The sequence below is a fragment of the Octodon degus genome, unplaced genomic scaffold, assembly GCF_000260255.1.
Source record: "Octodon degus isolate 3935 unplaced genomic scaffold, OctDeg1.0 scaffold00072, whole genome shotgun sequence".
NCBI lineage: Eukaryota > Metazoa > Chordata > Mammalia > Rodentia > Octodontidae > Octodon > Octodon degus.
Genome location: NW_004524648.1, coordinates 3327948 through 3353385, shown reverse-complemented (window position 1 = coordinate 3353385; position 25438 = coordinate 3327948). Strand labels below are relative to the sequence as shown.

General features: G+C 35.3%; 1 protein-coding gene across 1 annotated transcript in view; it reads left to right on the top strand.

The window, feature by feature from the left end:
* Cpd (carboxypeptidase D) overlaps nucleotides 1-25438 on the top strand; it is a 77272-nt gene that overhangs the window by 42412 nt on the left and 9422 nt on the right. Inside the window, exons 8-17 of the mRNA XM_004635484.2 lie at nucleotides 5698-5807; nucleotides 10319-10421; nucleotides 10880-11022; nucleotides 12347-12516; nucleotides 14684-15007; nucleotides 16671-16866; nucleotides 19976-20111; nucleotides 21167-21298; nucleotides 23653-23748; nucleotides 23859-23923. Of these exons, the coding sequence (XP_004635541.1) occupies nucleotides 5698-5807; nucleotides 10319-10421; nucleotides 10880-11022; nucleotides 12347-12516; nucleotides 14684-15007; nucleotides 16671-16866; nucleotides 19976-20111; nucleotides 21167-21298; nucleotides 23653-23748; nucleotides 23859-23923 (1475 nt within the window). The remainder of the gene's footprint in view (nucleotides 1-5697; nucleotides 5808-10318; nucleotides 10422-10879; nucleotides 11023-12346; nucleotides 12517-14683; nucleotides 15008-16670; nucleotides 16867-19975; nucleotides 20112-21166; nucleotides 21299-23652; nucleotides 23749-23858; nucleotides 23924-25438) is intronic.

Genomic DNA, 25438 nt, shown 5'->3' with positions numbered 1-25438 from the left:
CCCTTCTCATTTATAAAAGATCTATCTCTCTGTTTCCTATTATCTGTTTTTATTTTGCTTTTTATGTATTTATACTTCTAGTTTCTCATATAAGCAAAACCATACGCTATAAGCTTGTCTCTGATTTATTTCACTTAATGTGGTTTCAAGTACACCATTTTCCTACAAATGAATCAAATTTGTCATTATTTATGGCAGGGTAGAACTCTATTGTGTATAAATACTGTATTTTTTATCCATTCATATGTTGACGGATATATAGACTGCTTCCAAGATTTAACTACTATGAAATGTGCTGCTATAAACACAAATATGCATTATCACTATAATATGATGTGTTTGACTCTTTTAGGAAAATGATGCCTAGAAGGAAAATAGCTGGGTCAAATGGAATTTCCAGTTTTAGTTACTTGAGGAATCTCCATACTGATTTCCATAGTGATTGTACCAAATTACACTCCCATCAACAATTTAAAAAAAAAAATGTTCATTTTCTCCCACAGCTTTTCCAGCATTTATTATTATTTGGTTTCTTAAAGATAGCAATTTTTTCTGGAGTGAAATGGAATTTCAGTGTTATTTTAGTTTGCATTTTTCAAGTAGACACTTTTGTTGAAATTTTTCTATGTACTTATTGGCCATTTTTACTTCATCTGAAAAGTATATTCATTTCAGATGCCCATTTTTAAAATTCAGGGTTGTCTAATTTTTTTTCTTTAGTTCTTTATATATTCTAGATTTTAGTCTTCTGTCTGATTAGTAGCTGGCAATAATTTTTGACCCATTCTTTAGTTTGTCTCTTCAGTCTTTTGGTGGTTTCCTTTGCTGTGCAGCTTTTAAATTTGATATGACCCCATCAGTTGATTTTTGGTATCACTTTGTGTGCAACCAGAGTTTCTGTCCAGAAAGTCTTTGCCTATGTCTTAAAACTTTTGTTCCTATTTTGTCTTCTAGCATATTGTGTTTCTGTTTTAATATTTGGATCTTTGATCCATTTTGATTTTAATTTAGTGCATGGTGAGAAACACGCGTCTAGGTTCAATCTTCAGCATATGGATAGTCGGTTTTCTTAGCACCATCAAAAAGGCTGCCTTTTCTCCACTGAAGTATTTGACTTCTTTGTCAAAGATAAGGTAGTGAATGAGCCTAGTGTTGTTTCTACATCTTCTATTCTGTTTCATTAATCCACAAATCTGTGTGTTTTGTTTTGTCCATACCATATTACTATCACTGTAGCTTTATGGTGTAACTTGGAATCTGCCTTGTCTTTTTTACCTAAAATGGCTTTCACCATTGTAGGTCCCTTCTGGTTCCATATAATTTTAGAATTGCTTTCTCTAGTTCTGTGAGGAATGCTGTTGGGATTTTGGTTGGAATTGTATTAAATCAGTGTAGCAGTTTTGGAAATGTGGTTGTTTTGGCTGCCCTGGTTCTCTCTACCCAGGAATAGGGGATATATTTCCATTTTCTGATTTATCTTGGTTTTTAAATTTATTTTTTGTTGGGGCTGGTGAGATGGCTCAGTGGTCTAAAGCACCTATTTAGAACAAGCTTAGCAAATCACAGGGACCTCGGTTCAATCCCCCAGCACCACATGCCAGCCAGCGCCGCCCCCTGGTGGCCTGAGCTGGCCACACACACACACACACACACACACACACACACAAATAAAAATTTTTTTAATTAAATAAATAAATAAATAAATAAATTTATTTTTTGTAGTACCATAAGGCTGAAATTCCAGAGTGCTCTAACACTAAGCTCTATCCCCAGCCATTTAAAGTTTTTAAAAAGTTTTATGACAGGGTTTTGTTAAGCACCCAAGCTGACCCTGAATTTGTAATCCTGCCTCTGCCTCCCAAGGAGTTAAGATTACTGACATATGCCACTACTTAGCTGATTCTGGGTTTGGTTTTCATTTCTTGTGATTAATGATGCTGAGCACATTTTTATGTTTTCATTGGCAGTTTGTATATCTTCTTTTTTAAATTTTTTTTTTTTGGTTTATTTATTTATTTATTTAGTGTGTGTGGCCAGCTCAGCCCACCAGGGGGCGGGGCTGGCTGGCATGTGGTGCTGGGGGATTGAACCACAGTCCCTGTGCTTTGCTTAGCTTAGCTTAGCTTGTTCTAAGTAGGTGCTTTAGACCACTAAGCCATCTCACCAGCCCCAGTTTGTATATCTTCTTTGGAGAAATATCTGTCCAACTCCTTTGCCTGTATATACATATATGTGTGTGTTTATATAATGTATATTCATATTTATATATAAATATCCATTTATATAAATAAATATGCATATATAAAACATTTATATATAAATATATGTTCATATATAAAATATATATATATATATTTTATGGGGGCCTGGCCCTAGCTCAGGCCTTTAAGTGGCTGCTTCCACAAAGCTGTCAGCCTCAGGTTGCTGGAGTTCGAACCTCACAACTCTCCCGCTGGCCAAAAGTGCCCTGAAGGCATTCGAGGAACCAATATATATATATATAAATGTATTGGGCTGAGGGTCTTACTATGCAGCTCCAACTCAGAGTGATCCTCCTGTTTTCAGCCTCCACCATGTCCAAATCCCATGGCCGGCTCAGCCCACCCAGGTGTGGGGCCAGTGTGGCACACATTAACAAGGATCCCCCTGTGTTTTCCTAAGCAGGCACTTAGTCTGCTGAGCTATCTTGCCAGCCCTGCCAGTTTTTAATTATGTTTTTCTCTGTTGTTGATTTTGAAGAGTTTTTTATATATTATATATATTCTAGGTATTAGACCCTTATCACATGGCTGATTTTCAAGTATTTTCTCCCTTGTGGCACCTGTGGCTGTATTTTCTTAATCATGTCCTTTTTGTTTTTGTTTTTGTTTTTTTGTTTTGGGTTTTTTTTTTTTTTTGGCAGAACTGGGGATTGAACTCAGCCCCTTGCGCTTGCCAGGGAAGCACTTATTCTACTGAGCCACCTCCCTGGCCCAATCATGTCCTTTTTGTATAAAGGTTTTTAATTTTCATGAATTCCAACCTACATATTTTTCTTTTGTTGTTCATGCTTTTGGTATTGATGCTAATTATTTGCTGAGATAGGATGGTAGAAATATTGTAAAACTTGTATTGACCTTTTAAAACTTTAGTTTCATACATATGGATAGTATATTTTGATCATACTGTCTTTGTATTTCCCTTACTCCCTCCCTGCTATCCCCTTCCTCTTCTCTGGTAATAGTGTCCCTTGTACTTTCATGTCATCTTTATTTTTAGATTCCATATATTAAAGAAAGCATGCGATACTTTCTTAATCATTTATTTAGCTTATTAAACATGATGATTTCCAGTTCCATTTTCTTCTTTATAGTTGAATAATAGTCTATTGTGTATATGCTCCATTTTCTCTGTTCATTCATCTCTTGATGGGCATCTAGATGTGTTTCACATGGAAGTGGAAGTTCTGATTTTAGGTTTTTTTAGTAATGGTAATGCTGATTTGCATAGAGGCTATAGTAATTTACATCACAGCAATAGTGTAGGTGTGATCCTTTTTACCACATCCTCACCAGCACTTGTTATATTTTGTATTCTTGATGATAACCATTCAGATTGGGGTGAGATAGAGTCTGAGTGTAGTGTTGACTTGGATTTTCCCCATAGCTGAAGATGTTGAACATTTTAAAAAATATTTGTTGGCCATTTATATTTAATTTGTCCATTTATTAATTGGACTTTTTAATATTTGGATTTTTTTTTTTTGAAACAGGGTTGTACTAAGTTGCCCAGGCTGGGCTGGACTTGAACTTGTAATCCTTTAGCCTCAGCCTCTTTTGATATTAAATTTTTAAAAGTATATGTATATTGTAGATGTTGAACCTCTGACGAATAGCTGGCAAAGGTTTTCTCCTATTCAGTACCCTGTTTCTTCACTGTTTTTGTTTGTTTGTTTGCTATATGAAACTTTTTGATTTGATGATCGAAAAGTTGCTATTATTTCCTGAATTATTGGAGTCCTGTTCAGAAAGTCTTTGCCTCTGTGTTTGACTTCAAGTGTTTTTCCAGTATTTCCTTTTAGGAGTTTCAAAGTTTCATGTCTGCATCCTAGGACTTTGATCCTTTTTGAGATGAGTTTTCTATAGGGTAAAAGGGATGTAGTTTTAATCTTTTACATACGGATATCCACTTCTGCATATCTATATATGGATCTCCACTTTTCTTAGCACCATTTGTTAAAAGAGGCTATCTCTTCTCTAGTATGTTCTTATTGGTCTACATGTCTATTTTTGTGCAAGAACCATGCTGTTTTTGTTTTTTTCTAAATCATGCTGTTTTTGTAACTGGCAAATCCCACAGCTATTCATCCATTAATGAGTATTGGGGCTATTTCTAACATTTAGCTACTACAAGTTATGCTTCAATAAACACGGGTGTGCATACCTGAAAAAAATAAAATCAGGTACTGTGCTGCCTCCAGTGTTGCTCTTTTTGCTTAAAATGGTTTTGCTATTTGTGTTTCTGTGTGAATTTGAAGATTTTTTTTCCTACTTTTCTGAAGAGTGTCATTGGATTTTGGATGGGGCTAGCATTGAATCTGTATGTCACTTTTGGTAATATGACTATTTTAACTGTATTAATTCTGTTGATTTACAACATGGAGATCTTGTCATCTTCTAGTTTCTTCTTCAGTTCCTTATTCAATATTCTGTAATTTTCATTATAAAATTCTCTCACTTCCTTAGTTAGGTTGATTCTTAGGTATTTTTTATATAATCATAAATGAAATTATTTTCTTGATTTCTTTTCTTAGCTAGTTCATCATTGATGTACAGAAAAACTATTAATTTCTTTATATGCATGCATGTGTGTTTGTGTGTGATATTCCTGAATCTAGGAACTTCCCACTGAGAACTACCCTAACTACTTTGATCCCTGTGGGAAGCATAAGGGAGTTGGTATTCTTTGTGTTTTAAAACATCATTGTGTTTACCCTGTGTCATAAAAAGTCATATTTAATACCAATTGAATAATTTCTAGCAGAACAATAAGAGAAAGTTTTAGCCTTTTTTTTTCTGAATGATTCAAGGCTAGTTCTGCTATCTATATTTAACTTCTCTGTTTTTGCTTCCACGTCTGCAAAATGTGGATACATTAGTTGGGCCTCAAGAAGTTATTTTAAAATTCCATAATCGACTGGGGATATAGCTCAGTGGCACAGTGCCTGCTTGGTGAGTGCGAGGTTGTGAGTTAGATTCCTGGAACCAATAAAATAAAACTCCATAATCTTTTTTTCATAATCTCTAAAATGTCTGAATTTTACTGAAAAAGCTAATTGTTTACTTCTGTAAACAGTTGTTTGCCTGTATACTTCTGGTTTTAGTTCTGACAAGTTAAATTATACTGGTGAATTCCCAAGATCTTTTTTAAGTTAAGGCAACCTATAAGCATCATGTGTTGGTATTGTTTCAAGTATGAACTTTGATTTTTATTGAGGAAATTAGTTTATTTTTTCTTTCTTTTTTTTTTATGGTGCTGAGGATTGAACTAGAAAATGCTGTACCACTCAGCTGCACACTGAGCCCCTATTTTGGATTTGTATTGAAGCCAGACTTAGCAAATTTTGTTGATTTCTCTGACAGTATTGTGAAAGAGATTATGTTTACTAATCTCTTTTGAAAGAGGTAACATGATACATTTTGCTCCTTTCCCTTGTAGGTTCTTTGGTGGTTAATTATCCTTTTGATGATGATGAGCAAGGACTTGTCTTATATAGTAAATCACCAGATGACGCCGTGTTCCAACAAGTAGCACTTTCTTATTCCAAGGTAGGCTTATGCTTGAACATCAGATACTATAAAATTAATTCATTTAGGAATGCCTTAAAAGAAAGTCCTGAAACACATAGGCAATTGTAAATGTTCCGTGACTATTTCATTGAGCCTTTAGGCTTTTTCGCTTCTTTTTCCTCACATCATTTTTAAACATACTAAATATCTTTCTCCATTATTCCCTAAGCTCAGTTAATGTCTTTTTATCTGTGGTTTTTAGCACCCTACCTGGAATATGTGCATTATAGTTTATTTAACAAAATCTCTAAACTATAAGCTTAGTAAATAGGCTAGAGGAATAGGATTGACAAACTATTTATACCTCCAAATCTTGCCCACCACTTGTTTTTTATAAATCACATTTTACTGACATACAGCCACAGCCATACTTTTACAGATCATCTATGACTGTTTTCTCTTTCAGCATTTAAAAACAAGTCTGTGTAATTTACCATATTAACAAACTAAAGAACGACATTACAGTCACCTTAATAACTGCAAAAAGTAGAATTAAGTAGTTGTAAGACTTTTAAGTCTATAAGACCTAGTATTTTTATTATTTGGCCCTTTACAGAAAAAACATTGTTGCTGGGTATGCTGGCACATACCAGTAATCTCAGCACTTGGGCTACTGAGGCAGAAGATTCACTGAGTTCAAGGCTAGCCTGGTCTACATAGCAAGATGCTATCTCAAAAAAACAAAAAAGAGAAAAACCTGTCAATGAGTGGTTTAAGGTATTTAAAAATCTTATAGTAATATGCAGTAAGGGAAATCAGGCAGAAGTTTCTGTGTTTTCTCAACATCCTATAAGGAACATTGATTACTTTTTAAATCAGAAATGTTAAAATTTGTATGTGAAAATTTCATTTAAAAATTATTCTTAGAAAATGTTATAGTCATGCATGTAGTCTTAGAAAAGCCAAATACAGTGATGACTATACAATAATCGGTCTCCCAGAATTTTTCCCCAAATGATACAAAATGACTTTACAACTACCAAAACACTACTATCTACTAAATACTACAAAAAGATATTGAAGGGGCCAGGGAGATAATTTAGTGGCATGGACACCTGTCTGGCAAACACAAGGTCCCAAGTTCAATCCCCATTACCAAAAAAAAAAAAAAAAAACAGATATTAAAACTACAAAATAACTGAGCTTTTTTAAAAAATTGAGACAACTCAGCATAATTAGTCACTTATCCCACTTTCACCCTACTGTGAGACTTAATGATGAGGAAAAGAATCAAGGTGCAATATGTATATGTACCAATTCCCTCACAGTGAGTATATTTATTGTGCGTTATAAATATGTACTGATAAAAAGGGGAGGTATAAAAATACTAGGAAAAGAAATTTTATACACATCACTAAGATAACTCTCTCACCAATAAGAAACAATCCAAAGGAAATTAGAAGTTTATTCCCCAAACATTAAATATACAACCAGGGAGGAGCTGGCAAGATAGCTCAGTGGACTAAAGTGCCTGCTTTGGGGGCCAGGGAGATGGCTCAGTAGAGTAAGTGCTTCCCTGGCAAGTGCAAGGGTCTCAGTTTAATCCCCAATCATGCAAAAAAATAAATAAATAAAGTCCCTGCTTAGGCAAGCTTAGGCAAGCACAGGGACCAAGGTTCTGTCCCCGGCACCACATGCCATACCAGCCCTGCCCCCAGGGTGGGCTGAGCCAGCCAGAGTCCAGGCGTAGTGGCTCATGCCTGTAATCCCAGGGCTGAGGAAGCTGAAAGCAGGAGGATCACTATGAGTCCAAGCTGTGTAATAAGACCCTGCAACAACCAAATACATTAAAAATAAGTAAATAAATAAATAAAATTAATAAATATAGAACCAAGGAGAAATAGAAAGTTGATAATGTCTGGTATATGTATCAATCTTTTTTGTCATTTCTATTTTTGATGTAATATCTAGAAAATAAAGGTCACAAAGATTTATGGCCTGTAACAGTCTTTAAGTTATAATAGTGTTAGCTTATGCATTTAGGTTTATGATCCATCATGAGCTGGTTTGCAGGTATAGTATAAGGAAGAAAGTACATAAATTCATTCTTTTACATGTACATGTTTACTTGCCTCTATATCATTTTTGAAGATTATTATGTTCCCATTGAACTGGATTGGCATCATTGTCAAAATGCAGTTATCACAATGGCACAAAGCCATTAATGTACTTCCTATCACCCTTTAGAATTCTTCAGACTCCTTCAGTGCTCTAAGAAGCAAGTCAGAGTGTTAGTAGTTATGACCTAGAACTGTGCTATCCTACAGTGGAATACCGTGGATGATATATTAAGATGGAAGAAGAGTGTTAGAAATTCTGTTTACATTTTTAAATGTATCCTTTAATTTTTATGCACATTTATAAAATACATTAGTCCAATAGTAGATTAGTACATCTATATAATTTAAAATTAAGTGGATAGGGGCCGGGGAGATGGCTCAGTGGAATAAGCGCTTCCCTGGCAAGCGCAAGGGCCTGAGTTCAATCCCCGGTTCGAAAAAAATAAAATAAAATAAAATTAAGTGGATGGATAAGTAGCCATTGATGAAAGTAGAGATGCAGACTGTTATAAATACTATGCTATAAGCCTTTCATGGAAATCCAAAAGCTAACATGTGTACAATTACTGTAGTGATCTAATTCATATGGCTGGGAACGTAGCTCAGTGGTACAGGCTTACCTTGCGTGCACAAGGCCCTTGGTTCAATCCCTAGTACCAGGGGAAAAAATGATAACTTTTAGAGTTTGACTCATTTAGTCTTTATTACAACCCTAGGGCAGTCCTATTGCTATTTCTACTTTTTAGATGAGAAAATTTAAACTCAGATATGTTAATTGCCTAAGGTTAAGAAAGAGACAAAGTTGGGATTCAAGGCCAAGTGGTCTGGGAGATCTTTTGTAAATGAGACGGGAACCAAGAGATTAAAGAAGGGGGAGGAAGAAAAAGGGAAGAGGATGTCATAAAAAGTAAGATGTATTAGGTACATGGACCATATCCCCATGATGAATGTAATCATTGTGTACTACAGACATGTACTAATGAAAGAAAAAATTTTAAAAAGACTACTTAGGTGGTTTGACACAAAATTCTATTCAGCTGGTATGTTATTTAGCTTGTCATTATGACTATGCAATAAAGACCAAAGGAAGGGTAAGCAAGAAATAAGCTTTTTTTTTTTTTTTTTTTTTTTTTTTTTTTTTTTTGTGGTCACCTGAGCCCACCCTGAGGACAGGACTGGCATGGCATGTAGTGCCAGGTATTGGACCGGGGTCCCTGCACGCTGCCCTAAGCTTGCGTAAGCAAGCTCTGTAGACCACTGAGCTATCTCACCAGCCCAAAAAATAAGTTTTAAGGAAGACTAGAGTAGTACAATTTTTTAACCATTCTATACTTTTTATTGTAATATTTACTGTTTCTGTCAGCACACAAAAATAAATTACTTGCTTTACTGTGTAACAGTGAAATATCAATACTGCTGCCCTCCAATAAAGAATTATTATTTTTTTAAAATGACTTATTTTAAGTGTGCTTTTTATTATAATCGTAGCCTTTAATTAGTATATTAAGTTTCTGGAAAGGGGTTGTTCATCTATTTTAAAGTTAAATGGTTAATTGTCAGAAGTGGTGGGAAAATGAAAAACTGTTAACTTTTCTTTTTTTGGCAGAACCAGAGATTGAACTCAGACCCTTGCATTTGCGGGAAGCGCTTATTCTACTGAGCCATCTATCTCCCCAGCGCCTCTGTTAACTTTTCATACTTTTCTGATTTTTTTCTATTTCCAAGAGAGAAATTAAATTTTGACCATTTGTCCTATTTCGGTTTCCCCAGGCACTCTAGTCAGAAGTAATCTCTATCTCTTCTGGATTCCAATAGCACTTATTTGTGCCTCTGTGGCAGTTTTTCTTACCTTCATTGAGTAAGCGATTGTACATGTGCTGTATGCCAGACACTGGGCTGGATGTTTGAGGACACAGAGATGCAAAAAAAGAATATTGCCTTGGTGGACAGAAAAGGGGCAATCACTTGGAAAAGGACATTTGTTGTATATTGTACAGAGTACAGGGGACCCATTGTAGCACCTAGATGTCAGGGGAAGCTGCTACTCCATACTGTATGTTATATTACTTTTTCTAGACTTTAAGCTCACTGAAATTATGAAATGAATGTGTGAATATGAGCTGGGGTTTTTAGAGACTTTGTGCTGGACTTTATATTTCTTATAATTGCAAGTAACACATGAAGCCTTACAAATTGTTTAATAAAGCACATTTAATTTTAATTTTACAAATAAGTTCACATAGTGAAGATCCAAATGGCATTTTAAAAAGAACTTACAATGAAGTCTCACTGATTCCTATGGACCCATTCAATTCTTCCCTCTCATCCACCCCTCACATTCACTATTGCAACCATTTTTGTTATTTTCCTGTATCTTTCCAATATTTTTTCATGTAGTACAAACAAAAGAATCTTTTTTTGATTTTCCAGGAAAATTCCCAGATGTTTCAAGGTAGACCTTGCAAGAATATGTACCCTAATGAATATTTCCCTCATGGCATAACAAATGGAGCTAATTGGTATAATGTCCCAGGTAAAAATTTTCAAGTCCTTACAATTTGATGGGTTTTTTGCTCTCCTGGACAGTGCTTCTTGTCACTAATCTTTTTTGTTTTGTTTTGTTTTGTTTAATTTGAAGAAAGGACCATTCCTTTAAAAAAAATTGTTTAAATAGCTTAAGACATTCAAATAACCTTTTTAACTAATTTGCTTTTTGAGTAAAAATAATATATTACCAGTTCCTAATAAGTGTAACATTTTCCTTAATGTGCCCATAGGAAAATGTAGACTACACCTGAATACTATTTGAACATATAAGTACATATTTAGCCTGGACAACAAGTATCACACAGCCTTCCCAAGAATGCATTTTATTATTTTTTTAACCAATTCTGGTCCAAGATAAATTTGACTTTTTACTAAGAATGCTTCCTATCTTGTAGGATCTGAATATTAAAACATCTTATAATGACTAAATTTTCTGTCCTTTAGGTGGTATGCAGGACTGGAACTATTTACAAACAAATTGCTTTGAAGTAACTATTGAACTAGGTTGTGTGAAATATCCATTTGAGAAAGATCTGCCGAAGTTTTGGGAACAGAATCGAAGATCTTTAATCCAGTTTATAAAACAGGTGACTATGTAGGAGTGAAGTATGATTTTGTCCAAGAGCAAGATTTTTGTGTATGATTTTAGAATAGACCCTTTTAAATTCCAGTTTGTTTTAGTTTACCCAGTTTGTATTCCAATTTGTTTAGTATATTTATCTAGAAAATTTATGGATGCTACTGAATTTATCTGAATGTACCAAAAAGAGTTAAAGAAAATAATTAAACAAGTTAGTAACATTTTGCGCTTAATGGTTACTGGTCACTTTTTATCTTCTCTTTATAAAAAGTACTAAGCATAAATTAGCTACATCCCTAAACTTGTCAGGCGATAGAAAGATGAGCTTTGAGGTAAATGATTTTATTCTTTTTCTTACTGCCAGGGGTCATGGTGAGACATTTAATTTCCTTTTATTTGTATATACATGGTGACCTATAGGTGAAGCTCTAAGAAATATGCTAATGGTTATTTAGTATAATCTGACTAATAAAACTTCATACATGTCTGCTGTTATTGTTTTCGTAAGTAGTATGGGATAGTTTTTGGGTCTGTACTAATACTTAAAATCATTTTATTCTGGAAAAAATTAAACATAAAGAAGTTTTAAGACTAGCACAATAAAGGAAACACTCTTATTCCTACACCGAGGTTTGACAGGGTTGGGTTTTTTTTGTTTTTTTTTTTTATAGTTTTTAACATTGTTTGCTTTATTTATATGAAACATATACACAAACAATGCACATTTTTGGCTGAACTATTTTAATGTAAGTTTGAGGTGTTAAGATGTCTTACCCCAAAATATTTTAGCATCTATCTCCTAAAAATATTTTTTTCCTCTGTTATCTCCAAATGCCATTATCTCACCTGAGAAAGTTAACAGTAATTCTCAATTATTATTTAACACCTAGTCTATATTAAAGTTTTCACATGTGTTCCCAAAATGTAATTTTATGACTGTATTTTAGAACAGGATCCAGTCAAATTTTGTGCATTGCATTTGATTATTATATCTCTATATAATCTGCCGGGGTATTTTTCCTGCCTTTTTTTTTTTAAATGACATTTTCTTTTGGAAAAGGCCAGTTTTCTTATAGAGTATCCTGTATCCTGAAATAGGTAGAATAACCCAAAGTTTATTATTTTACCCTTTGTGATAAAGGCAAACCAAGACTATGAAAACTTAAGTCTTTAGACACTAAAACTTTTAGTGAGTATTTGTATATAGCTTTATTCTAAACTAAATTCCTGTTTCGTTAGTTTACATTTTAACCATCTTTCGTTTTGGATGTGAACTCTCAATTAGATGATGATCTTTACCGTTAAAATCTGGTGTTTTGTCCTTTATTCAGGTTCATCAGGGTGTCAAAGGATTTGTCCTTGATGCTACCGATGGCAGGGGTATATTAAATGCCACCATTAGTGTTGCTGAAATTAATCATCCAGTGACTACTTATAAAACTGGAGATTACTGGCGTCTCTTAGTTCCAGGAACTTATAAAATCACAGCATCTGCTCGAGGGTGAGTGATAAGTGCTTTAGAAATACATACTGAGGATAAAACAAACATGGCACAATTCTGCAAGATTACTTCAGAAAGTTCTAGAGAGCCTGCTAAGCAACCTGGAGTTTGATGCTGGGACATTTATAATTTGTTTCATTCTCCTCTAATGGAAAATTAGAGTGTGCAAAATGTCAGATGTAAGAAATCTATGCACCTTCACCTTTCTCTGCTCTGCTTACCAAATCCTTATTGAGATACAAATCCCATAGTGAGCAGTTTCCTTCTGGTAAGTATCTATTAATTGAAAAAAGAAGCTATTCTTGTTCTGCCATGTGCTCTAGTCACAGCGTCCAGTAGGTGCCACTGTGTTACATAACACATACATATCTTCAGAGCCTTTTAAAGCTGTACATTTTTTTTAGTGTTGTACATTTACTGTTGCTTCAGAGTAGGGCATTTTCATCTTTTATAAAGGTTTTATTCCCAAAGATTTATTTATTAAGCTTTTCTGCTGGCCTCAAACTCCTGAACTTCAGTAGTCCTCCCTCTAGTCTCCCAAGTTAGCTGGGACTAAAGGTTAATGCCATGGCTTCCAACTTATTTTTATTCATTAAAGAAAAGAGGGAGAATGGGTCAGGCATAGTGACACATACCTGTAATCTCAGTACTTAGGAAAATAAGGAAGAAGGATCATGAGTTTGTTGTCAACCTAAGCTACATAGAGAGTTAAAGGCTGGGTGGTTGGTTGGTTGGTTTTGTTGTTTTTATATTTAGTACAGGGTCTTTAGGGTCTCACCACACAGATCAGCCTCGAAGTGATTCCCCTGTTTTCAGCCTCCCAAGTGCTGGGATTACAGGTGCACACCACCATACCCAGTCTCTCATTCTCCATCTCAGCATGTCCCGGGGCGGGGCTGGCAGGGCACTCCAGGGATCTGCCTAAGCAGGCACTTTAGTCTGCTGAGCTATCTGGCCGGCCCTGGTTTTGTTTTTTGAGACAAGGTTTCACTATGTAGTTCAGTCTGGCCTGGAACTCACTGTGTAGGTCAGGCTGGCCTCTAACTGGTGGCAATCCTGCTTCTACCTCCCCAGGCCTGGGATTACAGGTATTGGGTCACCATGCCCAGCTATGTTGTTATCTCTTTTTTTTGTAAGGCTTTCAAATATCTTATGGTTTATAAATAGAGGGGTTAGAACCTCACCACTTAGTAACAGAGTCTTTTCTTTGGTCTATTTTGGAGCCTTTTAAAGCTCTACATTTTTTTTAGTGTTGTACATTTACTATTGCTATAGTAAATACTATGGCCAGCAAAAAAGCTTAATAAATAAATCTTTGGGAATACTGTATCACATAAATAAAAGCAGCAGGGGATCTGAAGTAGGTCAAGAGTAATGTGTTTGGGAATGAATGTCCTAAGTTGGTACCTCTCAAACTTTCCCATCCACATACCCTAATGGCAGACAAGTGAATTCAGATTCCAGCAGACATGAGGTATTTACTGCAAGCACAAACTTTCATTTGAAATCATATTTTTAATTTTAAAAATTCAGAACCAAGGAGATAGCTCAGTAGAATAAGCGCTTGCCTGGCAAGTGTGAGGGCCTGAGTTCAATCCCCGGTTCCACCAAAAAATAAATAAATAAATAAATAAAAAGTTCATTCCTATTTTACATGTACCTATTTCTCTTTGTTGATTAATGTTTTAAAACATTGTAAATTACCTCAAGGTCGAAAACATGATTTTATAAGAAGATACACTACATTTATTCAGAAGATTCATGTATGGGATCACTATGAGTCCAAGCTGCATAGTGAGACCCTGTACCAAATATATAAATGAAAAAAAAAAAATACTCTTCTCCAGGGCCAGCAAGATAGCTCAGTGGATTAAGCGCCTGCTTTGGCAAGCGCGGGGATTGGAGTTCCACCCCCAGTCCCACATGCCACACTGGCCCTGCCAGCTGAGCTGGAGACTGAGTCCGGGTGTGATGGTACACGCCTATACTCCCAGCACTGGGGAGGCTGAAAACAGGAGGATCACTACAAGACCAACCTGCGTAGTGAGACCTTGTACCAAATACATAAATGGAGATTAAAAAGAATTCATATATCCTCTATTTCCCAATATAGTACTCGTGTACTTCAGCTGAAAAGTGTACCTCTGATCTTTCTGCTTCATTATAGGTATAACCCAGTTACCAAGAATGTAACTGTCAAGAGTGAAGGTGCTATTCAGGTCAACTTCACACTTGTTCGATCATCAGCGGATGCAAATAATGAATCTAAAAAAGGAAAGGGGGATAGCACCAGCACTGATGATACCAGTGACCCAACTACTAAGGAGTTTGAAGCTTTAATTAAAGACCTTTCAGCTGAGAATGGCTTGGAAGGCATCATGTTAAGCTCCTCCTCAAACCTGGCTCTTTATCGATACCATTCATATAAAGACCTATCAGAATTTTTGAGAGGACTTGTAATGAACTATCCACTTATTACAAATCTTACCACGTAAGTGTCACCTTCTTTCTGTCTTTTCTTTTTTTGTCCTTAAAACAGTTTATTCAACATCAGCCATGTTGAATAGGGTCTTACTATGAGGTATGTGTTTGGGACCTGAAGGTACAGAGTTGGAGTTTACTTCTTTTGCAATAGATATCTAGTTGGAGGTATTCCTAACAATGAATCTCAGAAACTTTTATGGGGTATCCTGGAGGAGAATTATTTGTTAAATTAGCAATGTACAGTCTGAGCCCTTGTGAAATGTAAAATTACTCTGGGTAGCCACTTACTCTGGCTGAATATCAACATGACTTTCTACTTTGCAGCTGCCGATTCATGTTCTGACTACATATTGCTTAGTTTTATTTTGATGATGGCAAGGAAAGGATATGGAACTGTGAGTTTATCAGGGATCAGGTGTAAGATTTTTTTCAGATTAAAAAATGAATCCTGGTTGCTGTCATTTTTTGTACTCTATTCATATCTCTGTTACCCAAGGCTCTAGGAATATGCTTGAGGTCCCTGGAAAAACATGTAATATACTGGCTTGTGTAAAACTGATGGTTCAGCCAGGCGTTTTCTTCACTTTCTGGAGTTTCTCTGCCTCACTTTCCTTGTTTCTTTAGAAGTCTTCTTTAAGTCTTGTTAGTTGCTCCAAAATTGTTTCCATGATTAGTTTATTCTTAAGGTTTGCATATTGTAGCTAAGGTCTTGACATTTTCCCTTAAGTTTATAGTTTTGTTCTGCATGTCTAATGAACATGGTGTGCCCTTTTACCTTTTTACTTTATCTTTCTTCATTGGTCCTCTTAATTTATCAGAAAATTTAGCTCCTTAAATTCTTTTTTTCTAGCTTCTTAAATTCTGATTTATACTTTTTATAGATGCAAAGAGTGACATTTACTTTGGTGATACAAATTACTTCCTTTCCTTATTTGATTCTTTAATCAGCTGATTCTACCTTATTCAGATTTCAGAATCATTCATCTTACAGAATTTTAGTATCGTCAGGAATAATTTTTTATTAATCTTTTTCAATGCTAATCTATTTTTTCTGTCTAACTGTACTGAATCTCTCCTTACATTTAAGAAAGCATACCTTAGGCCCAGAGCTCTCATGGGCAAACAGAACATTTGACCTTTTTTTGGTATGTTTTCAATGAATTATTTTTGCTGCAAAACTAATATTGCACTTAAAATATTGTCTCATTTATCTAGGTTTAAATTTTAAAAAGAAAGTTATATGTAAACATTTCCATAATAAAAATTTAAGTGAAAAAAATTGAGTTCGTTTTAAAAACAGAGACTATTTATCATGTACAGGTATAAATTCTCTATGGTGAAGGCGATCATTATATATATCTAACATGTACCAATACAATCTGATTTTTAAAAAAAGAGTATAAAAAAATACTGTGAAGATGGTATGAAAAGGACTGAATTTGGAGAAATGCTGAACTAAATCATAATATTTCCTAAATCTGATAATAGTTTACTTCTATTTGGCTTTTTTTTTTTTTTTTTTTTTTGGTCGAGGGAAACAAAAGGTTTTCTGATGTAAGGATTTATTCTGGTGATTATGTTTTGTGTTCATTTTTATTTTTAAAATCTATAATTCAAAGTTAACACAGTGCTTAATTATTTGTTGACTTTTTGTTTCTGGCCTTTGAAAGTTTGGGACAGAGTGCTGAATATCGTCACATTTGGTCCCTTGAAATCTCCAATAAGCCCAACATATCTGAGCCGGAGGAACCGAAGATTCGTTTTGTTGCTGGTATCCATGGAAATGCTCCAGTTGGAACTGAACTGCTTTTGGCTCTCGCAGAATTTCTCTGCCTAAACTACAGAAAGAACCCAGCTGTTACCCAAGTAAGAGAATAGCCTGCTTTGACATGTTTTAAAAGGAAAAAGCTCTATGATACGTTGATATCAGGGAACCATTTAAAAAATTTTAAGTCTCTTTTTAGATTTTTACACAGAAGCACTTTTGGTATATTACAAATGTTGCTCTTGAAAAAGGAACAATTTTTATATGTACTCATTGTTAATAGTGCCTTTTATTGTATTTCTGTGTGTATATGAAGAGACATACAGAAAAAATAAAGGTTTTTATTTAACTCTTTACTCCTTTACTTAAGCAAAATTACCTTTCATTTTTTAATATAAAATTTTTTATTGGTACATCTATGGAGTATATGATTACATTTATCAAGGGGAGTTTGTACATGTATGTAACACATCTTTTTTGCTGCTGTTCCCTTTTCCTGCCTGTTCTTCCAACTTTTGTTCTCTTTTCCATTTGCAAACCAAGCTAACCTTCTAAACTTTTGACTCATACTACATCATAGCCTAAGGGGCTTTTGAATAAGGCACTACATTGAAACATGTAGTGAAAGACAGTTTTTCTTTCCATGTAGTGAATTTTAAAAATTGTTTAATAGTAGTAACAGATTCTACAAAATGTGGTACAGCATTGTCTATTTAGCTATCTGTGACTACAGTAAAGAACTTTGATCCAGAGGTTTGATCATATATGATTAGACAAGCAGTCTAGTTCTGTGCTGTCTCAGGAAAAGAAAATAAAGAGTGCAAACTTCTAGAACATTCACTAATTGATACTGTCTGACTTTAAAGAACTAACATTTGTTGACTATATACTGTGTACCAACTGGGTGCTTTACGTATATTATTGATTTAATTTTCAACTCTACAAGAGTGATTATCTCCCTTTTATACATGTGAAAACTAAAGTAGAATTATTTGTTAACTTATCCATCATCTTCCATCTAGTAATTGGCAGAATAGGATTTTAAATCCAAACCCAAATTGAGTTTAATTTTGTTTATTTTTTCTGTAAAAAATTATAAATAGCACTAAATGTATCCTATTCTAGACCTCCATGCAGTTTAGTCATACCATACTGCCTCCCCCAAAAGTTATTTGGAAAGCATTGATATCTTATTTAGGATCATGATGTGTGACTAGGTCAGATGAACTTAAATGAGGCTTGATCAAAAATCATTTTGCAGTCTTTAGCAAAGCACATTCCATTGCGACTTGTTATAAGTTGTAAATAGTTTCTCAAAGACATGTTTGTTCTATTTTTAAATGGGAGAGCATCTAAGTCAGTTTTTCAACCTGGACTGCAGTTTTGAGACACCAAAAAAATACCAGTACCTGGGCCTCCTCCCCAGAGTATCAGTATTTCTTTAAAAACTCCTTAGGCTCCCAAAGTCCAATGAGGTTGGGTTTTGCTTTTGATTTTTTTGGAAATACTAGAGACTGAACTGGGACCTTGCACAGGCAAAGCACCTGCTTGCAGTACTTCTGAGCTATCCTCCCCCAGCCCAGGATTTCTTAGTTTCAGCTAGATATGTGACTTACTGGTCTTAGAGTTTAAGAAACTATACAACTTAGTCCTAGCAGGAACTTCAGAACTCTTCCCAAGAGAATTTGGCTTACTGGTGTAAATGGACTTGAATAATCATTCATAAAACATTTTCACTTAAGACTGCCATTTGTCTTGACCTAAGGGTCAAAAGTACCCAGAAAGCTTAAGCATATGGCACAGCTAAAGATCTCCATCACCAGAGATTTTGATCTAGTAGGCCTCTTGTGAAGTCTGGGGTACACCTTAGAAAAAACCTCCCCCAGGGAAGAGATTTAAGAAAACTAAAGGGTCTCACATATTTCTAATTTATTGACTATTTTACCAGAATAAATAAGCCAGGGACCACTTATTACTACTAGAAATATGTATATCAGAATCAGTTGTCATGTGTGCAGATATTAGTGCCTGTGGCTCATCTGGATGAAAGATTACAGGTACGACACATATACTACCTCACTGTATTCTGATAAGCTGATTTTAACTCTTTGATCTCATTGTTTCCAGATATACATTTATATTTTCATTTTTATATGTTTCAATTTTTAATTCAGAAAATAGTCTTACCATTATTACTGATTTAATATATATATATGATATATATATATGATGTTAGGCTTTGTGAGGCAGACATTCTTTGTAGTAACTACTCAACCCTGAAATAGTCCTATGTAAGTAACTACATTATAACACAGAAATAGTCATATGTAAGTGAGTGAGCAAAGCTGCATACCAGTAAAACTTTATGTACAAGCTGGGTAAGGTGGTACACACCTGTAGTTCCAGCACTTGAGAGACTAAAGGATCACTGTGAGTTTGAGGCCAGCCTTGGCTACATAGTGATTCTAAGCCCTGTTCTGTGTCACTGTTCAACATTAGTTATCAAGTAGTTTTAGTTATCCATATATTTTAGTTATCCATGCTTTTAGGCTGCTCTGCCAGTGAGCTACACCCCCAGTTTGGGTGTAACTAGAAAAATCAGTCATATACTACTTTTTGTTTCTTTTTACATTTGTTCAAGGCAAGAGAAAATTTTAGTTTATATATTTTTTTAAATTTTAGTTTTAATTAACTATATTAAAAATGAATAATAAATATTTTCCGTTGTAAAATATTTTTACATGGGAAGGCACCTGATGACACCAGATAGAGCTAATATGTTGTATGTTATGAGCCAATGCCAAAGGATACGACGAGAAGACCCAATGAATATAGCTGAGATTCGTCTCTAAGTGAGCCCAGAGCCTCAGAAACATCTCACGTTTATTGAGGGCTAAAGGCAGACTAAGGAATATGCATAACTACTTTGGTGAACACACACTACTATATTGACGTCAGGCGTTTACCTGACACAAAGTTTATACAATGCTAGCCTTTAACATCCCAAGCAAGGGATGAAACAACAAACTGGGTGCCAGCCAGAGAAGCTGTTATCTTCAGCCTTGAATCCCAGCTTGCCGGAATTTACAAGAGAGACAACAGTTCTCCTTGGGCTCTGTTTATTGCTCCTTGTTCCCTCGGGATATTAGGCATTTGTCTCTTATCTATATTTCTATACTAATGAATCATTGATTTCTGTTTCTGTCTTAGTTGATTGACAGGACCAGGATTGTGATTGTCCCTTCTCTAAATCCAGATGGGAGAGAGCGAGCACAAGAGAAAGACTGTACTTCAAAGATAGGACAAACAAATGCCCGTGGCAAAGACCTGGATACAGATTTTACAAGTAAGACTAATTTGGGGGCTGGGGAAATGGCTCAGTGGAATAAACACTTTCCTGGCAAGCAAAAGGGCCTGAGTTCAATCCCCAGTTCTGGGAAAAAAAGGGGAAAAAAAAATAGACTAATTTGTAAACCACTGTAGTACATTAAAGATAATTATCTATCTATCTCTCTGCCAAAAGACTGGTTGATTCTATTTTGTAGATGAGTGATAGAGTTCTTTTATGTCTAGGTTGTGATTGTGAGATATAAATGAATGCAGGTATAAAAAATGTTTGAATTTTTCTTTTTCATTTATAAAAGTAATTCAAGTTGTAAATAGAAATTCAATCAATATCATTGGGGTATTCCATCACTAGTTTGTATAGAGTTATATATTCTCTCTCTGTCTCTCTTCTCTGCCTGTCTGTCTGTCTTTGTCTGTCTGTCTCTTTCTCTCCCCCCGCCATGTATATGTACTCGCACACTGTCTGTCTGTCTATATCTATCAGTGTATGTATCTGTATTTGGAGGAGCCTGTCTCTTATTTACTTCAGTAGAATCATCAGTTGTACATATTATCCTGTATTTTTTTATTGACTATATCATTGTCATTGACTATTCATTTCAGTACATATAGATCACATTTAATGGTATCTTACACCATTAATATGTCAGTGGCAATACTTTATTCAACTATTTTATTGTGAAAATTTTTTCTCACTTTTTTCTTATAAATATTACTGCAGAAAACAATTTTTGTATATCTTATTTCATTTCAAAGATAGATGATATTTCTATACGTTATTTTTTTAAAGCAGGATATTACCATCTTTTCTTTCAGTAAGAATTTTCTTAAACCTGTCTGAGTCACTAAATGTACATTTTGCCAAAGTATGTAAAACCTAGAATAACCCACCTCTAGAATATGTCTTTCTTGCCTGAGACAATGGTTTATGGAAAGATAAGTGTCTCCCAACTGTTAAACTAGTTTTGTTTGTGCATTAGACAATATTTTCTTAGATACTTGTACTAAAATTTAGGACTTGATATTTTACATTTGATTTTTCTGATTTTTTAGATAATGCCTCCCAGCCTGAGACTAAAGCCATCATTGAAAATTTAATTCAAAAACAGGACTTCAGTCTTTCTGTTGCTTTAGATGGTGGTTCTGTGCTGGTCACATACCCATATGACAAGCCAGTGCAGACAGGTATGTAGAATGTCACTTCATATTTATGCTATTTACATGTAGACAGGAAATTCAAAGTAAGTAATGTCTCTTCTCTTTTTTTTTTTTTTTTTTTTGGTGGTACCAGGAATTGAACTCAGGACCTTGCGCTTGCCAGGCAGGCACTTACAATACTGAGCTATATTCCCGGCCCCCTCTTCTCATTTTTTTAATGATGGTCATTTGGATACCTTTCATGAGAAAACAACCAACCTAAGAATACTATATGTTCTATATATCAACAATTCAGACAGTTACTTGAAGAAGTCAAATCTATATCCATGGCTGTTAGAAAATAGCAATTCCATGCTATGTCTAAAGCATTTCATACTCAAACAGGTAGTGATGTTAAGCTCAACTGACTCTGTTACAGGGTAATAATGTCATTAAGCTTCTCTTCTGGAGGGTTATAACAACTAAAGTTTGCAGACCAAATATTAAAAAAAAAAAGAGGGGCTACAAGGATAGCCAATATTTTGGCCCTAGCCCTTCAAGGTCAGTGAGGACTTAGGATATAAGAGAACCTATGCTAAAAAAAAAAAAAAAAAAAAATAGAACCTATGCTGTGACATCCTGTAACTTAATGGTATCCCAAATTTTCTGATCAAGGAGATGATGGGGCCACAGAGGAAAGTGATCAACGATGTATAGTGTGCCTAAGGAAAGACACCTAGAGAGAAAAATTCTCTCAGGCTTTCACAGAGAGCAAATTGGCCAAGTAATGGCCGTGACTCATCCAGATGGCTGACATTGAAAAAGATCTACATGGTGTTATACATGGTTTCAGGGTAAATCCTGAGGGAATTTGACTGACCTTATCAGATACAAAAGTTACATTTTTAGCTATGTAGGTCTTCCTTTAACTTGGTTTTAACCATCCAGCAGAAAAGTTATAACCATGAGGCATAAAAACGCCATATTAATATGCTGAGCTGAAAAGGCTCAAGTCAGCAACTAATAACAATTGCCAGTTCTGCTGATAACCCACTACCATTATGGACTATTGGACTATATTAGGTTATTTTGCTGAATTCAAGTACCTACAATATTTGAACTGGCATCAAGTATGAAAAGGTACTTTAAAGACTTCTCCAAATACTGCTTCTCTAACAACAATAGAACTCCTATCTTTAACAAAACAAAAAAAGGGATATAAATAATGGACCATTTTGTAATGGAAAAAAATATATATATATGTATAAAATAGGATACACAGCTAGTTTCTCTTAGTTGAATGAGAAAAAAGGTTTGTACTAAAATTCTTTAGACAAGATATCATGTCTACATCTTCTTGTCCTCTGAATAACTACTATGAAGACAACAATATGCAATGTATTAATTATTGTAACTGTCCTACTCACCTGTTTTGAAACTGTTTCATTGCTATTTTTTTTTTTTCATTAAAATGAGGGTCTAGTTATCTTTTGAGTCTAGTTATCTTGTCTCGTTTAATTTAGTCCACATTTATTAAGCACTTATTTGGGTAGTCTTGAGAATATAAAAGAATACAGTGTGACACAAAAACTCATATCTAAGCAAATAGTGGCCGTATAAAGTTGCCCTCATGCTTTAAACCCCGACTGAAGTATTGTACCTTGGTGAGTTAAGAACTAGCTTGCTGAACTTCTGTAGAGATAGTCTGTTTTTGTTGTTGTTTTCACTGCAGTTTACAAGGAATTTTGCTATTAGGTACCAAATGAGGTAAAACATACCAAAATAAATGGAATTTTAATGCAATCACCTGTCATATAAACTCACCATTAGTATCTTTGTTTTTGAAGCACTTGGAATGAAGCCCAGGGTCTCTTGCATGCTAGGCAAGCACTTGTCCACTGAGCTACATCCCAGACACCCATTAATGTAAAGAAAACATTTGTCTTCTAAGTCTGGTTATTGTAAGCAAACAAAACTATACAGTTAACTATAATAACTCTTCAAGAAACTTCAGTGGAGGGGGCCCGCCCCTTAGCTCTGTTCTTTAAGTGGCTGCTTCAGCAAAGCAGTCAGGCTCAGGTTGCTGTGGTTCGATCCCCACAACTCAAGCCAGCCAAACCTGCCCTGAAGGCATTCGGAGCAAAAAAAAAAAAGAAACTTCAGTGGAAAAAAAAAGATAGAAAAAAAGGCCAGGGAGATAGCTCAGTGGCATAAGCGCCTCCCTGGCAAGTGTAAGGTCTCAAGTTCTATTCCTGGTACTGCAAAAAAAAAGAAAAAGAAAAAGAAACTTCAGTGGGGTTCAAGAAGATTTAGTAAAAGAAGATAAATTGTATTCATGCTATTGAACTTCAACAAAAATATTTTTGATTTCTATACTGACTTAAGAATTTTTCTTTTTGTAGTGGAAAACAAAGAGACTCTGAAGCACTTGGCATCCCTTTATGCAAATAATCACCCATCAATGCACATGGGTCAGCCCAGTTGCCCAAATAAGTCAGGTAACTGTCTTCCCTGTCCTTTGTTTTTAATTACTGTTATGGTTGCTTGGAGGGAGGGCGTAACTTGCCTGGTGGTCTTACTGATCCTATGTCTCTCTATGCTTTTATAGATGAGAATATTCCAGGAGGAGTAATGCGCGGAGCAGAATGGCACAGTCACCTGGGTAGCATGAAGGTATGTGTGATAGCACAAAATTAGAATGGAATTATGAATGTTAGCTACTCAGTGAAATGATACTTTTCTGATATAGCAAAATGAAGGGTATCTGGCATCTTTCTTGACATGCTCAGACCTTAAACTTACAGTCTTCAATATTAATAGTAAACACTCCCATCCTCTTTCCTCCCTTTCTTGTACTTTCTCTCCTCTATTCTTTTCTCTTTCACCATTTTAACATTTTTAATTATACAACTAAATGATATTTAACTCCCAGTGCTGCCTATCACTGTATCTATTTCTAGAACTTTTTCATTGACCCAAACAGAAATTCTTTACCCACTTAGCAGTAACTCAGTATTTCCTTCTCCTCACACCCCCCCATAAAACGTCTAGTCTACTTTCTATCAGTTTGCTTGTTCTAAATATTTCATATAAATAGACTCATACAATATTTATCCTTTTATATCCTTTTTCACTTAGCATATTTTTAGGCTTCATTCATTTTATAACATGTATCAGTACTGCATTGTTCTTTGTGGCTAAATAGTACCCCATAGTATGTGTGTACCACATTTTGTTAATTTCTGTGTTGGTAGATGTTTTAGTTATTTTTTACTGTTGATGGGACAAATACCCGACACTCAAAATGAAGGAAGGAAAGGTTTATTTAGCTCACAGTGACTGGAGGGTTTAGTCCATATTTCGCTGGCTCCAAGGCAAACAACAGCAGTTCATGCGGCAGAAAACAATGAAGAGCAGAGGAGAAACAGGAGCTGCAGCGGCGTCTATCAAGCCTCTCTCTTCCTTCTGCCTGACTGTGAAGACCGGCGCAGTGAAGATCGGAGCTCCTCCAAAGTGGCGTGGCTGCTGAGATCAAGCTCCTCCGAAGACTGAGACTTCTCCACGGAAGCAGGGCAGGGCGGCAGGAGGCAGGAAGTCTGGCAGGGCGGCAGGAAGGCTTTCTCAATTTCTGGGCCCTGCCCACCTGCAGGGTGAGGCCCCCACGTTGCCGGAGCTGATTCAGCCAAGTTGACACAATGTATCAACTAACACAGTAGACACTTAGGTTGCTTCTACATTTTGTTTGATTTGGTTTGGTTTAAACTCACTGTATCCCAGGCTGACTTCAAATTCATGGTAATCCTGATGCCTCAGCCTCCCGAATGCTGGGATTACAGGCATACACCACCACCACCACATCCAGCATCTACTTTTTAATTATTGCTAATAATCCTGCAGTGAACATGCAAGTATCTGTTTAAGCCTCTATTTTCAGTTATTTTGGATGTAAACTTAGGAGTGGAATTGTGTCCCAGAACCATTTGTTGAAAAGACTGTTCCCCCACTGAATTGTCTTGGTCCCATTGTCAAAAATCAGTGGAGTACTGATGCATGGGTTTATTTCTAGACTCTCATTTCTACTTCATTGTTCTACATGTCTAATTACTATAGGTTTGTAACAAGTTTTGAAATTAAGATATATGAGTCCTTCAATTTGTTGTTTTAGACAGTTTTAGCTATTGAAGATTC